The following is a 17,203-nucleotide window of genomic DNA, read 5'->3' on the forward strand; positions in this document are numbered from 1 at the left end:
CATTTGTTCAATCAGAAGGAATTGAACATGCGACAAAGACGATGGATGGAAACTTTAAATGATTACGACTGTGAGATAAGATACCATCCAGGCAAGGCAAATGTAGTTGCTGACGCCTTAAGCAGAAAAGAAAGAGTGAAGCTGCTAAGAATCAATGCCAAGCGCATAGAAATAAGGAATAGTTTGAACGAAAGGGTGTTAGCTGCACAGAAGGAAGCTGTGTTGGAAGCTAACTATCCTGAAGAAAAGTTAGGAGTAACTGAGGAGCAGTTATCCTACGACAAGGATGGAATGCTAAGACTAAATGGATGAATATGGGTTCCAGTTTATGGGGGACTTCGGGATGTTATCCTCCAGGAAGCCCACAGCTCCAAATATTTCGTTCATCCTGGAGCTGATAAGATGTACCAGGATCTAAAGGCAAACTACTGGTGGATTGGTTTGAAGAAGTCTGTAGCTGCGTATGTAGCTAAATGTCTGACTTGTGCGCAAGTCAAAGCTGAGCATCAGAAGCCGTCAGGTTTGCTTCAACAACCTGAAATTCCCACATGGAAGTGGGAGATGGTGACAATGGATTTTATCACCAAATTACCCAAGACAAGGAAGGGAAACGATACTATATGGGTTATAGTAGATAGGCTAACCAAGTCAGCACATTTTCTTCCCATTAAGGAAACTTACAGCTCTGACATGTTAGCTCAATTGTATGTTGATAAGATTGTAGCGCTGCATGGTATACCCGTATCTATTATCTCTGATAGAGATACTAGATATACGTCACATTTTTGGAAGAGTTTCCAACAATCTTTGGGCACTCGTTTAAATTTTAGTACGGCTTATCATCCACAGACTGATGGTCAAAGCGAGCGTACTATTCAAACTTTGGAAGACATGCTACGTGCATGTGCGATCAACTTGGGTGGTAGTTGGGATAAGAACCTACCACTAATCGAATTCTCCTACAACGATAGCTACCACACCAGCATAAAAGCTGCGCCTTTTGAGGCCTTATACGGTAGAAAGTGTAGATCGCCTATCTGTTGGGCGGAAGTTGGAGATGTCCAACTATCAGGACCAGAGATTGTGTTTGAGACGACGGACAAGATTGCCCAAATTCGCGATCGTTTGAAAGCTGCCAGAGATAGGCAGAAAAGCTATGCTGATCCAAAGCGTAAGCCTTTTCACTTCGAAGTAGGTGACAAAGTATTGCTTAAGGTATCACCCTGGAAGGGGGTGATGCGATTTGGTAAGAAAGGTAAGCTGAGCCCGAGATACATAGGACCTTTTGAGGTTATCGAACGTGTCGGATCAGTTGCCTACAAGCTAAACTTACCTGAAGAACTTATTAGTATACATAATGTGTTCCACATCTGTAATCTAAAGAAGTGTTTCGCTGACGAATCACTGGTCGTACCGCATACAGATATACACATTGATGAAAGTTTGAAGTTTGTGGAAAAACCATTGTCGATTGAGGATCGACAGGTGAAGAAGCTCCGAAGAAAGTACATACCTATTGTTAAGGTCAAATGGGATGCCCGTAGAGGTCCCGAATACACATGGGAGGTAGAATCTACGATGAAAGAAAAGTACCCTCATTTGTTCCAGTAAATCTCGAGGTCGAGATTTCCTTTAAGGGGGTGAGGATGTAACACCTCGGAAATTTATGTCCAATAATGCAATGACACTTGTCATAGGCTTTGGATATGTGAAAACATACTTTAGAGGGACTAAAGTTGTCAAACCGTGAAATTTTGGAATATAAGGGTCCAAAGTGTCAACAATGGAAAGATAGGCTCTAAAATAACACTACATAATGTTTATAGTCTCAAACGGTTAAATCATGGATCATACAAAGCGGAAAATGTAAGAAAGTGAGGAATTACAAACTACAGGGGCTAAACGTGTCAACATGTTGAATTTATACCTCTGAGTGATCTTTTGGCAAACCCGAAGCTTTGTAATGATAAAATATACTCACTAGGATATGTGGTAAAAATTTCATGAAGTTTCGTTATCGTATGAGAAAGTTATGATCAAAACCGTACATGAAGGGCTAAATGCGTCAACGTCGAATTTCATGACTTTTCGGGTGAGCGCAAAGTTAACCGAGGACTTTACCATGTTTGTAAATGTCCCAAGGTCCTTAAAAATCAAGTTTGAAGGTCTAATGAGCAAAATAGATGGCCAAAACCTCGTAACCAAGGACCAAGGACCAAAACGCAAAGTTTAAAAGGATTTTTGGTGGATCAGAAGGACCAGGCGGCCCGCCTGGAGCCCCTTACGCGGGGCGCGTGGTCTGCCCAGCGACAGAAAATACGGATAGCTGCCAGTTTGGTCTAATTCCTAGTTGTTTACAGCTTTTCTCCACTCCAAGGCCTCACCAATGAACATACACGCATTTAGGGACACTTGGACACTTCTTACAACATCCCTAGACCTCTGTATCACCATAAATCAGATCAAAATCTTCATAAAAGGGGGACTTGAAGTTGTAACCAAGAACACTTGCATTTTCAAATTTCACAAGATCAACTCCTGGAGCTTTCTGGACGACAAGACACCTTCCTAGTGATCTCTAAGCTTTATTAGGACTCTTGTAAGTGTTCATACCCTTCTCTAATTCGTTCTAGCTTAGTTTTTCAACCGAAAGTCAATCCGTCGTAAACATAGTTTGACTTTACGATTAAACGAAAATGGCTCAGTCATTTCTCAAATTGAAAGTACCTACAAGTTGGTATTTATGTGGGAAACAAACCCTCAAAAGGGTATTTTCTGATTCCTACTCTAAGCATGATTATTGTCGAGTCAAAGTTATTCTTAAAAAGTCAACAGAACGTGTTTTTGCAAAATCTAGCATAAATAGCAATATAGGTCACATGCAACCTGTTTGATCATCAAAATAACTTTATAATAAATGTAAGAACATGTTTCATCATGATCAACTCGACAATTTTCAGTTAAACCCGGATCGGAACCGAAAGTCTCATAAAATGACTTTTTCTTTGACTCTCGATTAGGATCCGTGCATGCATGTTTGAGATCTGCCTTAGAGCTTAATTTGGACCATTTTATATATGTACAACTCTCTGAGATTTTACAAACTTAGTTCTACACTTATCCGATTCATATGCATGTTACCGGTTTATGCTTAAATATGACTATTTTGCCCTTTTTACTATAAAACGCGATTTTTGAAAAAGTGAAAGAGTAGAAATGGTTGTTACTGATTTATAAACTTGCACTTAAAATTTGATATCAGTTTGAGGTCTAGATTAAGAGTTATGCTCGGTATCGTAATTTGAAAGCTTTATGTTAAGTAAACGGCGTAATTAGCGTATAGCTTATTTAAACCCACTTTTTAATATCAAACTTTTTACCCACTGATGTTATATAATATTTTGGGATTTTTGATGATTTTTATTTAATTTTTGGCCGAGCATAACGTAGGTCTCTAGGTTTAATTCGGTTAATACCAATTTCGCCCTTTTTGGCCATAAAATGAATTCTACAAACCCTTTTGACCCGAAACCTTTTTCTACTGATTTTATTTGTTGAATAAAATTTTTTGAGCCTTCTGGAATTATAAAAATCTCAGCTTTCTTTTAAAAACCCGGAAACGGCTCTAAATCGCCTATTTAAGCGTTTTTAACACCTAGTATGCACTATAACCATATTAAACATATAAGGTTGATACCTACTGATATTCTTAGTATATTTTTATAAAATAACAGTAAGTATAAGTTTTTGAACCCAGGTTTCCAGTTTTGACACTTTTAGCCCTTGTGAAATTACCAAAATACCCCTAAGGTGCATAGTTTGATTTTAAATGATAGATTTCATATATGGGTCATACCCTACTGTTATAATATGTTAAATTAAGTATTTTTACTGTATGAATCAGACCTACAACTCAGATTTACAAATTTAACTCTTTTATAATCTTTTAAATGACCAAAATGCCCTTATAAGGCATAAGTTGAGTTTAAATTCATTCGGGGCATAATAGAACATAACTTACTGATATTATGACATATTTAGAGCATATTATCTCAGGAAACTTGCATATGACTCTTATGGTTACCCGTAACGCTCTTTTAGCGTTCGGTTCGGTTTAGGTAACTAGTTTGCATAAATTGACCAAAACGGGTCAAACATTATCATTTTTGTCTCAAAATCCAGAATGTATTTAGCATACCCATATTATACAAGTATTCAAACTTGTCGGGTCTAAATCACGTTCTATCCGGTCTTCGCTTAATCGTGCGTTTGAACCGTATCGTCCTTAAAACTAACCGGTCTAAGCATAGGCTTAAATAAAGATCCGTTAGGAATCTAATAGGTTATTATAAACCTTTGTTCCAGAATAGAAGAACCAGTAAAAGCTACCTTCACTTGCTAGTTGTGATTTATACTTACCAAGGTAAATACTTTTAACTTATTTTCCCTATACGGGCTTGGGATACGGTATATAAAATACCGCTTGGTCCGGCATCGAATTCTTTAATCGAATAGAGGTTAAATTTATTGAGATGCCTTGTTTTGAATGTGTTTTATTGCTTAAAGCCTTTGGGGGGGTTAATGACCATGTCCCGGATATCCTTGGCATCTTCTTACGAGATGGCCACGACCTGAGCACGGGGTGTAGGCGTACACCCGTCAGTGTATAACTCTATATTGTGGTGTGTCTATTAATCTTTAACCCGGTCTACGGATCGGGCTACTGAACGCATAAGTAACATGTAAATCCCTTACAAGATTATATTGCATAATTATTCCAAGTTATAAAAATATTTTTATGCCATGTGCATTTAAATCAATTTTCAACCTTTTTCAAAATGAGTCAGTTAAATTGTATTTACCAGTGTAAACTGACGTATTTTCCCAAAAGGTTAAGTGCAGGTACTACACGAAATAGGCTGGCTGTCTTCTAGAGCGTCCACAATAAGTCTCGCAAGCTTGGATGACAATAAATCTGTTGAACAATATCTTATTTTTATTTTGATCCGCCTGTGGATCCGTTTCAACTATTAGTGATATATGATATTACACTTTATTAAAGTTGAAATGAATCTATCTTTGCTTCCGCTGTGCATTTATTTATATTGTGTTGTTTGTCTATGATGATGCCAACTACGTCACTATACTCCCCACCGGGCCCACCGGTGACACGTGGAAATTAGGGGTGTGACAGGTTGGTATCAGAGCCAACTCTGAGTGAATTAAACACTAGTCTTTTGTGTTTAATCTCAGTTACACAATTGCACATTCCTCGATTCTCGAGTCTAGACAAAGAACATAGGAAATATCCAAAATTTGTTTTATTTTCTAACTTTGTCTTATATATATTTTGTTGTGTCACTTGTTTGATTTTTGACAGGTTCACAAAATGCCGCCACGTATGAGAGGAAGAGGAAGGGGACAAGGAGCATATGTAGCCCCAAACGACCATGAAGCCGGACCTTCGCATAGGCGAACACCTTCAGGCTCCCATAACACAGATACTCCCCACCGGGCCCACCGGTGACACGTGGAAATTAGGGGTGTGACACTTACCAAGCAGACCCTATGGGATGTGAAGGGGTTTGAGTTGGGGGTATTGCTCAACACATGTCAGGTGTGGACTCCATCATGCCATATCCAAAAAAGTGGGGTGTGGAAGGGGCGTGGCTAGGTGGCGTTGGGGGTGCCATATAACACCTAAATTTCTTTTTTTTTATTAATCACAGACTTAGTATTATGTTAAATAACTATATTAAAAAAATACATTACATCACCAAAAAAAATCAGTCATCTTCATCTTCATTGGAGTCGAACCTAGAAAGTGTCAAAACATGTTCTACCATCGACACTGCTTATAATAATAATAATTCTGTCCTGTCGTCGGATGAGGATGACAAAACAAATTTATCATACGAATCGCTTGAACTTGAAGAATCCATTTTATATATTTTTTTGGAGTTTGATAATGGTTTTTGAATTTATAGATGGTAAAAATGAGTAAGAAATGTTTGGTTTAACAGCAAGCAATGCCATACTCAATCCCTACGCCAGCGGGGCAACGCCATGGCCAACGCTAGCCGGGTGTGGTCTAGCCAGCGTTAAATGCATACCGCTGCCCCAACCCACGCCACACACCCCGTAGTCTACAAAAGTTGCAATTATACTGTGTTAGTGAAATAACATAGAAATATTCAAAACATGAATTAACACATATTTGCCGAATAGACTATCACAAAAGAAACTTTTGACCGGCCAAAATAGACTATCACAAGAGAAACTTTTGACTTGAGAGGGCCAAAATAGACTATCACAAAAAATAACCACAATGTTTTTCTGCTCAAACATGCTCAGGTTCGAATCCTCTTCAGGAACTTTATTTACTTTTCTTTTCTTTTTGATCTTCAACGCATACCCTAGCTCTTCTTCGACGTCGTTTACAGATCTCCGTCGACTAATTTCTCACATTCTTTCGTCATTCAATATTTTAATATCAGATCTTCAAGAGGTCGACAAAGCAATCAAGGATCATGACAAGGCCATATCCGAACTTCAAGCAACATTGGCGACTATGATGAGCCAACAAGAACAGATTCTAAAGGCGCCGAACGAGAACAAGACCATAACAATCGACACTTCTGGTTCTGGAAAGAAGATTGAAGGGGATGAACGTTTCGGCAACCGGACGATGCGGATCGGGGAATTCGAGTTCCCTCGGTTCAACGGTGAGAATGTTGAAGGGTGGCCCTCCCGTTGTGAGCACTTCTTCAACATCGATGAGACCCCCAACAATCTGAAACTCAGGCACGCGGCCATACATGTCGAGGGAGATGCGATCGAGTGGCATCAATCGTTTATGAAAACAAGGGGTGTTACTGTGGCTGAATTTCCATGGGAAGATTATGTTCAGGCCATTACTTCCCGTTTTTCCAATGCCATGTTTGAAGACGCAATGGAAGAAATCGCATCGCTTACCCAGATAGGTTCATTGAAAGAGTATAATAGTTCCTTCGATAGGTTACTGAAAAAGGTGAGAATTTGCGAAGCTTATGCTGTTAGCTTTGTATTTAAAAGGGCTGAAACCTGAAATCAAAGGACCCGTAAAGATGTTCAAGCCATAAACTTTGCATAAGGCGTATGGCTTAGCAAGAATCCAAGATATTAACAATAAGAACTTGACGAATTGTCAAGAATGGGAATGAATCTGAGAAGATTACACTTCCGGTGAATGCTACAAAACTTCTGTTGCTTCCAGATCCAACAGGAGTTCCAACAGGAGTCCCTGGCCATCAGCTTATAAACCAGCAAGTATTAACGCAAAGCGCTTGTCAGGTGAGGAACTCAAGTTAAAAAGGTCAAAAGGAGAATGCTTTTGGTGCACTGAAAACTTCGTTCCAGGACACAAGTGCAAAAAGAAACAACTTTTTGTGATTAATGTGGAAGGCGATGAGGAAACTGAACAAGACGACAATGGTTAAGGATTGAATTGAAGAGCTTACTTTTTAGGGCAAAAAGTAGGTTAAGGGTGGAGTATTGTTACGTATCTTATTTATTTTATATTTTAGTTTTTGAGATGGTAAAAATAAGGAAAAATTACAAGTTTTGTCCTTCATCTATACCTTTTTTCAGGCGGTGTCCTTTTCAACGAATTTTAACAAATTTCTTGTTTCTGACTAGAAATTTAGATGAAATATAACCATGTCTCAAAACTGGTGTCTCTGAATACATACAGTTTAGGTGAACCGGGCGGTTTTCAGGGTTTTGCTATTCGGATTTCTGAAAAAAAATTACTTTTTAAAAAAAGCAGAATTTTGTATTAAATTCTTTAAACAAATGATAAGATTGTTGATGAGTATGATATAGGTAGATAACTTTATATTTCTAAAATAAAAAATATAAATAATAAATGCAAAAAATGGTCTGTTCAGCTTAGACAACTGGTTTCAACTTTCAAACGATAAACCGAACCGTTAACTAGCAAATCGTTAGTACTGTACCGTGAAGTGATCTGGAAACAATTGTATGCAGTAACCTAAAACTTTAAATAACAGTGATTTAAGGAGGTTGTATGCATTAAATATAGACTTTGGGCGGCTTTCAACCCGTTTGACTCGTTATGTTTTCACTAAGTTTTTTTTGTTTGACATGTTGTCCTGCTTTAATTGTTGTGTCTAAAATATGCGTAGAGGGAGAATTGGGGTTTCCTCTGTTCTACAAATATACAATCAGTTGTTTTATCTATTTCGTATTACAACTAATATAAGAACATTTACATGGGTCAGCTTATGTAAACCATCTTCATACATCAGAAGAGCACTTTATCCAACCGAATCGCAGTGTAATCATTGTGGGTCTGTATTTAATTTACCTGAAAGCAGCAAGTGTTAATACAGGTAGAACAAGGACACAAGGTGTTGGTTCATGCAGCAGCAGGCAGGGTTGGTTCTGTGTTATGCCAGTGGGCAAATATGCTTGATGCCACTGTCATTGGAACTGTATCAACCAAATAGAAGGCTTTGCAAGCTAATGAAGAAGGATGTCATCATGCTATTATCTACAAAGAAGAGGATATTATTACCCGTGTTGCTGAGATGGTGAAGGAGTTGATGTTGTGTTCGATTCTATGGGAAAAGACACCTTTCAGGGGATGCGATTAGTGTATGAGGAAAATTGGCAGGTTGAGCGGGTCGGGTATCGGGCCAACACGGGTGTGGTTGAAACGTGTCGTTTTAAGTACTAGTAAGGTTGCCTTAGCCCTTAGAAATTGTTTTGTTGTTTTTCATAAACAAATTTATAAACAATAAATTCGTTTAGTATGTTTGAAAACAATGGTACACAATATTACCCTAATGCATTACATATTTAGGTGGTTGTATACATCTCTAGAATTTGGTGACTTTAAAGTTTCAAGCCGTTTGACTCGTTATCTTTTAGCTGAACCTTCTTAATTTGATCCGTTGTGAGATGAAAAACAGGGTTCTTCACGTATTGGAACGACTCGCTGATGCAGCTCAAAGATCCACATCCATGACCCGACCCGACCCACCCCTCTAAAATACTTCATATGCCCGATACTCAAGGTAAGAGTGTCACATTTTTTTCTTTCAGTTTTATCAAACAGAACCAGTTTGTAGATAATATATTGTTGGATCTAATCCACTCTAACCTCTATCACCTGCAATTTTTCATCTTCACAATCGCAACTCACGTTTATCATGTTTAACATCCATGAGGATATATGCAAGCAATTTTACGGATGATGATATATAACAGTACAGAGCATGGAATGCACTAGATGAAGATTGCATACAAAAACAGTTCTGGGCGGAAATTTCGGGTCGAACGGATGACTAAGGTTTAGAAAAGCATCATTTAAACCGGCTACCCAACCCGTCAAAAACGGTTCAGTTTGACCGGTTAATGCAGTTTGGGCCAGTTAACTTTGATACAAGAATGAACAATAAATATTCTAATTAACCCCAACTTATTTTCAAAAATCAAAACGATCATTACAAAGTTGATGGAGAGAGGAACTGACTATTTAAGATAAAGAAGAGGATTCAAAAATGTTCATTGAGCGGCGTAAAGATACATTACGACGTTGTTGCTTGATCAGGTAGTTTTTAAGGATACGACTGATATGTTCATTGAGCGGTATAAAGATGATACAAAATTCCATTTATAAACTACAACATTCCATTCAAAATTCTATTTATTTGAATACAAAATTCCATACGGGTCGGTTTGGATAAAACGGCCAACTTCCATTTGGAACATACAAAATTCCATACGCATTGGTTTGGATAATATTAATCAACTATTTTCTATACGCAATATTTTTATGAACCAAGAACTTACTATGTGTTATTTTTTAAAACCAGATAAGAGATTAATTATAATAGATTCATTACAGTGGCAAAACAATCTGGTCGGGTCAGGTTGTGTCACGGTTCAGAACAGATTGTGGGAGAGTGAGTTCCGGTGGGTACACCATGGGGAGATGAGGTGTCGACAGTTGAAGGGGTTGATGCGGGTTCCGCCCCTCCCACTATAATGATATCCTGGCCATTGATCCGTGTAGAGGATGGTGTTTAGTGTATTTGGAAAATTGGCAGGTTTACCGGGTCAGGCATCGGGCCAACACGGGTTCGGTTTATGTCATTTTAGTATGTGTCAAGCTGCCTTTATTGTCAGAAAGTTTTTTGTTCTTTTCTAAAAAAGATTTATAAACTATACATTTGTTAAGTATGATCTAGAAACAATTTTATGCGATAACTTAAAGCTTTAAATAACAGTGATTTATGGAGGTTGTATGCGTTAAACATAGACTTTGGGCGGCTTTCAACCCGTTTGACTGTTGTGTCTAAAATATGTGTAGAGGGAGAATTGGTAAACCATTTTCATACATCAGAAGAACACTTTATCCAACCGAATCAATAGCAAATGCACCTTCAGAATTTATAAATGTGTTTCATATTCTTGTAATCTCCATGACTTGAAAATTTTCCTAATGGGTGCGTGTGTGGGTCATGGCTGTTTGGTTTACGAGTACATGGAAAACGGGAGTTTGGACGAGCGATTATTTCGCAAAAACGACACACCACCTATCCCGTGGTTCGACCGGTTCCGTATCGTGTGGGAAGTAGCATCAGCTCTAAACTTCCTTCATAATGCGAAACCGAAATCCATCGTTCATCGTGACCTAAAACCAGCAAATATACTGCTTGATAAAAATCTCGTGAGCAAAATAGGGGATGTTGGTCTCTCAACAATGCTTCAATCGGACTTCTCTTCCACATCCACCATTTACAAAGACACGAGTCCAGCGGGAACCCTTTGTTATATTGATCCAGAGTATCAACGAACAGGATTAGTATCTCCAAAATCCGATGTATACGCTCTTGGTATGGTGATTTTGCAGCTGCTGACCGCAAGACCAGCAATTGCAGTTACTCATGTGGTGGAAACAGCTCTTGAAAACGACGAGTTAGCCAGTGTGTTGGATCAAGATGCAGGCGAATGGCCGATTGATGAAGCCAAAGAGTTAGCATATTTGGGGTTGAGCTGCGCTGAGCTTCGAAGAAAAGATAGACCAGATTTGAAAAACAAAGTTCTTCCTCTATTGGAACGACTAAAAGCAGTCGCAGATGCAGCTCAAAGATCCACATCCATGACGCGACCCACCCCTCCTAACCACTTCATATGCCCAATACGCAAGGTAAGAATGTGACATTCTTTCTTTCAGTTTTTATCGAACAACACTAGTTTTTCATAATATAATGATGTTTTGATCCAGGATGTTATGGTTGATCCATGTGTTGCTGCTGATGGCTACACGTACGATCGCAGGGCGATAGAGCAATGGCTTGAAGAGAGTGATAGCTCCCCGATGACTAATTTACCATTGACGAGTAGGAGCTTAACGCCTAATTACACGCTTCTTTCGGCAATCATGGAGTGGAAATCAACAACCTAACCATTTGAGTGAGAATTTTGGATGCAACCTGATTTTTTTAGGATTGTTTTATGTACATTTGTTTGATTTATCTATATTTTATATGGTCTTGTCTTGAACTTTGAGTATGAAAATTTATATAGTGTACATAGTTTTTTTTGGAACGATGATATATTATTATTAGAAAAAGGATCAGCGGGAAGTTGGTTTAACAATCACAAAGAAAGACATAACAAACCAACCCTACGAGAACCGAAGAGAAACACAACAATAAACATAAGCTTTATGAAAAGCAGACTCCAGGGGAACTACACCAAGTGACCCAGGAGCTGCTTTTTTATGGTTACGTAGAAAACATATCACAATAATACTTATACATAACATCATAAACCTTATACCTTGATCAATTTCCTCATGAGACGGAAATATGTGATTTTCCATGATCTATTGAGTATCAATGAAACCACAATGACCCAAAAGCCAGTAATAAATCCAAGCGCTATGCTAATAATCAACCCCCAATCTACTTTGTGTGATCCACCGTCTTCTTTTTGGTCGCTTGTTGTATCAGGTTTGTCAACATGTACACAATCATTAGTTAGTGGAGCTCCACAAAGTTTGTTTCCAATGAAACTGGACTCATTGAAGCTTTGAATTTGTGTACCTGTTGGAATTCTTCCTGTCAAATTGTTGTAGGACACGTTAAAGCTACTCAAGAAATTCAACCCTGACAAACTCATAGGAAGTTCCCCAGAAAGATTGTTTACAGATAAATCAAAAGATTCAAGTGATTTCATGTCTCCTATCTTATTCGGGATCTCTCCTGTCAATTGATTTCTTGATAAATTCAATGATTTTAACTTGTGGAGGGTCGTAAGCTCACTAGGGATCTGCCCTGAAAACTTGTTTCTCGAAAGGTCCAAAAGCATGACTAGCCCTAGAAAAGATCTATAAGTGGCTTCTTTTCCCTTCATCACCAATTCATCACCAACAAGAAAAGAGTGATCATCAAGATAGAATAATAATTGAACCTCTAAATTAGTTTCTTTGCCTGAAAGCACACTAAAGTTGTTGAAGCATCTAGGAATATTTCCTGAGAGGTTATTATCAGCAAGATCCAAGACTTGAACTTGTGAAAGATAACATAGCTGGTCAGGAGCATTTCCGTAAAAATTGTTGGTTCTAAGATTGAGAATTTTCAACATAGTGAGTTTTATTCCAATCCATGGTGGAATGATTCCCGCAAGATTATTTCTTCCAAGGTCAAGGACCTTTAAGTATGACAAATTCAATAGGGAAGAAGGTAATCCTCCTGAAATCTTGTTCCGACTTATGCCTAAAAATTGCAACAAAGGTATAGACCCCAATGTACTTGGAATCTCACCTGACAAATAATTACCACTTAACCATAAGAGTACCAAGCTCGACCACTTCTCCCAACACTCTGGAATAACACCCGATAACTGATTATATCCCAAACTAAAATATTTGGTCTTCTTCACACCATCGGAACAAACCAAATTATGTAATGATCCCACAAAATAGTTATTTGATAGGTCCAGAGATATTAAAGACGAACTGTTTGTGGAAGAAGGTAATTTCCCCCCAAAATTATTATCACGTAAGTTGAGCCAATGAACTGTAGGAGGGATGGACAATATATTGCCGACCAGATTATTGTTACCCAACTCAAGGATCTGGAGGTTGGAGCAATTCCATAGGGTGGCCGGAATTCCACCTTGTAGAATGTTGCCGGAAAGGCCGAGGATGCTTAGCATGGACAATGAACCAATCGCATCTGGGATCTTGCCGACCAAATTATTGTTATCCAACTCAAGGATCTGGAGGTTGGAGCAATTCGTTACGGTGCTTGGAATGTTTCCCGTGAAAGAGTTGATACGAAGGTCGAGTGTGCTTAGCATGGACAATGAACCAATCCCATCTGGGATCTTGCCGACCAGATTATTGTTACCCAACTCAAGGATCTGGAGGTTGGAGCAATTCGTTACGGTGGCCAAAATGTTTCCCGTGAAAGAGTTGTTACGAAGGTCGAGTGTGGTTAGCATAGACAGTGAACCAATCCCATCTGGGATCTTGCCGACCAGATTATTGTTACCCAACGCAAGGATCTGGAGGTTGGAGCAATTCCTTATGGTGGCCGGAATGTTCCCTGTCAAAGAGTTGTTAAAAAGATATAGTTCTTGTAATCTAAAGAGGCGCCCGATTTCAGGTGGAATTCCACCTTGTAGAATGTTGCCAGGAAGGCCGAGGATGCTTAGCATGGACAATGAACCAATCGCATCTGGGATCTTGCCGACCAGATTATTGTTATCCAACTCAAGGATCTGGAGGTTGGAGCAATTCGTTATGGTGGCCGGAATGTTTCCCGTGAAAGAGTTGTTACGAAGGTCGAGTGTGCTTAGCATGGACAATGAACCAATCCCATCTGGGATCTTGCCGACCAGATTATTGTTATCCAACTCAAGGATCTGGAGGTTGGAGCAATTCGTTAGGGTGGCCGGAATGTTTCCCGTGAAAGAGTTGTTACGAAGGTCGAGTGTGGTTAGCATGGACAGTGAACCAATCCCATCTGGGATCTTGCCGACCAGATTATTGTTACCCAACTCAAGGATCTGGAGGTTGGAGCAATTTCTTATGGTGGCCGGAATGTTCCCCGTCAAAGAGTTGTTAAAAAGATATAGTTCTTGTAATCTAAAGAGGCGCCCGATTTCAGGTGGAATTCCACCTTGTAGAATGTTGCCAGGAAGGCCGAGGATGCTTAGCATGGACAATGAACCAATCGCATCTGGGATCTTGCCGACCAGATTATTGTTATCCAACTCAAGGATCTGGAGGTTGGAGCAATTCGTTATGGTGGCCGGAATGTTTCCCGTGAAAGAGTTGTTACGAAGGTCGAGTGTGCTTAGCATGGACAGTGAACCAATCCCATCTGGGATCTTGCCGACCAGATTATTGTTACCCAACTCAAGGATCTGGAGGTTGGAGCAATTCGTTATGGTTGCCGGAATGTTTCCCGTGAAAGAGTTGTTACGAAGGTCGAGTGTGGTTAGCATGGACAGTGAACCAATCCCATCTGGGATCTTGCCGACCAGATTATTGTTACCCAACTCAAGGATCTGGAGGTTGGAGCAATTCCTTATGGTGGCCGGAATGTTCCCCGTCAAAGAGTTGTTAAAAAGATATAGTTCTTGTAATCTAAAGAGGCGCCCGATTTCAAGTGGAATTCCACCTTCTAGAATGTTGCTGGTAAGGCCGAGGATGCTTAGCATGGACAATGAACCAATCGCATCTGGGATCTTGCCGACCAGATTATTGTTATCCAACTCAAGGATCTGGAGGTTGGAGCAATTCGTTATGGTGGCCGGAATGTTTCCCCTGAAAGAGTTGTTACGAAGGTCGAGTGTGCTTAGCATGGACAATGAACCAATCCAATCGGGGATCTCGCTGACCAGGTTATTGTTACCCAACTCAAGGATTTGGAGGTTGGAGAAATTCGTTATGGTGGCCGGAATGTTCCCCGTGAAAGAGTTGTTATAAAGCCATAGTTCTTGTAATCTAAAGAGACGCCCAATTTCATTTGGAATTCCGCCTTGTAGATTGTTATCGTGAAGGGCAAGGATGCTAAGCATGGACAATGAACCAATCCCATCTGGGATCTTCCCGACCAGATTATTGAAACCCAACTGAAGGATCTGGAGGTTTGAGCAATTCGTTATGGTGGCCGGAATGTTTCTCGTGAAAGAGTTGTTATAAAGCCATAGTTCTTGTAATCTAAAAAGACTGCCAATTTCAGATGGAATTCTGCCTTGTAGACTGTTATCATGAAGGCTGATCATACGTAGCATGGACAATGAACCAATCCCATCAGGGATCTTTCCGACCAGATTATTAGAAGCCAAGTAAAGGATTTGGAGGTTTGAGCAATTCATTAAGGTGGCCGGAATGTTCCCCGTGAAAGTGTTGTTAAAAAGATATAGCTCTTGTAATCTAAAGAGACGTCCGATTTCGGGTGGAATCCCGCCTTGTAGACTGTTGCTGGGAAGGGCGAGGATGTTTAGCATGGACAATGAGCCAATCGCATCTGGGATCTTACCAACCAGATTATTGTTACCCAAGTTAAGGACTTGGAGGTTGGAGCAATTCATTATGGTGGCTGGAATGTTTCCCGTGAAAGAGTTGTAAGAGAGACTTAGTTGTCGTAATCTAAAGAGACGCCCAATTTCAGGTGGAATTTCACTTGAAAATGAGTTGTTAAAAAGCTGAATGACCCTGAGAAAGCTTAGATTTCCGACGGAAGGCGACAGCGTACCCATTAGGCCTCCAGATGCGAGGTTCAAGTGGGTGACTCTTTGGTGGCGAGGGCTGCATGTAACGCCTTGCCATTGGCAGAAATCAGTGCTGGATTGGTTCCAGGAGGTCAAGAGACCTTGTGGGTCACCTTTAATCATGGATTTAATAGCAAGCAATGCTAGACGATCAACGTTGGTGCCGTTCAGTGCTGGTGGTGCCTTGTGAATGGGTGTGGAAAATGCTGCAAGGTGTGTCAGGATGGCGAAGAGAAATGATCGCAAGAAAAGCAACCATTTGGCACTCATTTTTGGTAATGAATTTTATGGTATCTTGCTAAGTTTTTGCGACCATATACTTATACAGAAGAAGAGGAGTGTCAATAGTCAACTTGACCAAGAAAAAGCCTGGAACTTTCTTTTCAATGGGTTAACAAAGTTTAGTGCGCCATAAAGGAACTTTGTCAATAACTTTTTCAATGGGTTAACAATTTCCATGTGTCTCACGCGATAAAGGTAATAACCAAAGACTTGTTGACTTCGCTTTTGCTGGGGAATAGTAGCACTCAAATTATGCGTCTCACAGGTAAATATTATTCACAACGCCAAACCCGAAAAGGGAGGCTGAAACAGAAAACTACATCAAATCAAATTTACACCAAATTTCCCAACTTAACGACCTATTTATAGACCGGTTCCTATCCCATAAAACTCGAGAGACTTAATATTTTGAATAATCACCTCCGGACAATCATTGAGATTCCTACCAAGCCATATGCACCAACTAGTGACAACTATAACACCTTGAATAACCTCCTTGCACATAGTTTAAAGATGACTAATACCATTCACTATTTTTAATTAAATAATATTTTTATACCTATATCATTTTCAATTAAAAAGATATTAAAAAACAATAGAGGGGGGGTGTTCCCATATATTTACAGATAAAGAGTAACATTTTCTCTGTTTCACTCACAAGCACTCAAAACTACTCACAACCATTCCTTATAACATAACTAACTCACTCACTCACATAAATTTAACAACTTTTGTTAAAATAAGTAGGGGTGTTCAAGGTCTAGTTTTAACGGTTATCAAACTGTTAGTAACGATTTTTTGTTATCGAAAATAGAAACTGGACCGTTGAGACTTAAAACCAAACCAATCCAAAAAAGTTACTAACATTGAAAATGAAAAATAAATGGGAACATTGTATAAAAAATTATATACAAGATAAAATGAAAAATAAAATTACAAAACAATGTATAATTTGATTTTCCTTACCCTCTCAATTTCAGAAATTAGAAAATTAATCTAATAGTTAGCAATGCAAAAAAAAAGGTAAAATAGGTGTGTAATTGGGATTTAGTTATTAAACCAAGATATATTAATAACTAGAAGTACTAATTTATTCTAAAGTTTTCAATCAACATAAAGG

At 39.1% G+C, this 17,203-nt stretch overlaps 1 protein-coding gene across 1 annotated transcript; it reads right to left on the bottom strand.

The window, feature by feature from the left end:
• Positions 1 to 11,847: 11,847 nt before the first annotated feature.
• LOC110869148 (LRR receptor-like serine/threonine-protein kinase GSO1) lies at positions 11,848 to 16,071 on the bottom strand. Its single transcript, XM_022118439.2, has one exon. The coding sequence runs from the start codon at positions 16,069 to 16,071 to the stop codon at positions 11,848 to 11,850; it is 4,224 nt and encodes a 1,407-aa protein (XP_021974131.1).
• Between the last annotated feature and the right edge of the window lie 1,132 nt (positions 16,072 to 17,203).

The sequence above is a fragment of the Helianthus annuus genome, chromosome 7, assembly GCF_002127325.2.
Source record: "Helianthus annuus cultivar XRQ/B chromosome 7, HanXRQr2.0-SUNRISE, whole genome shotgun sequence".
Taxonomy (NCBI): Eukaryota; Viridiplantae; Streptophyta; class Magnoliopsida; order Asterales; family Asteraceae; genus Helianthus; species Helianthus annuus.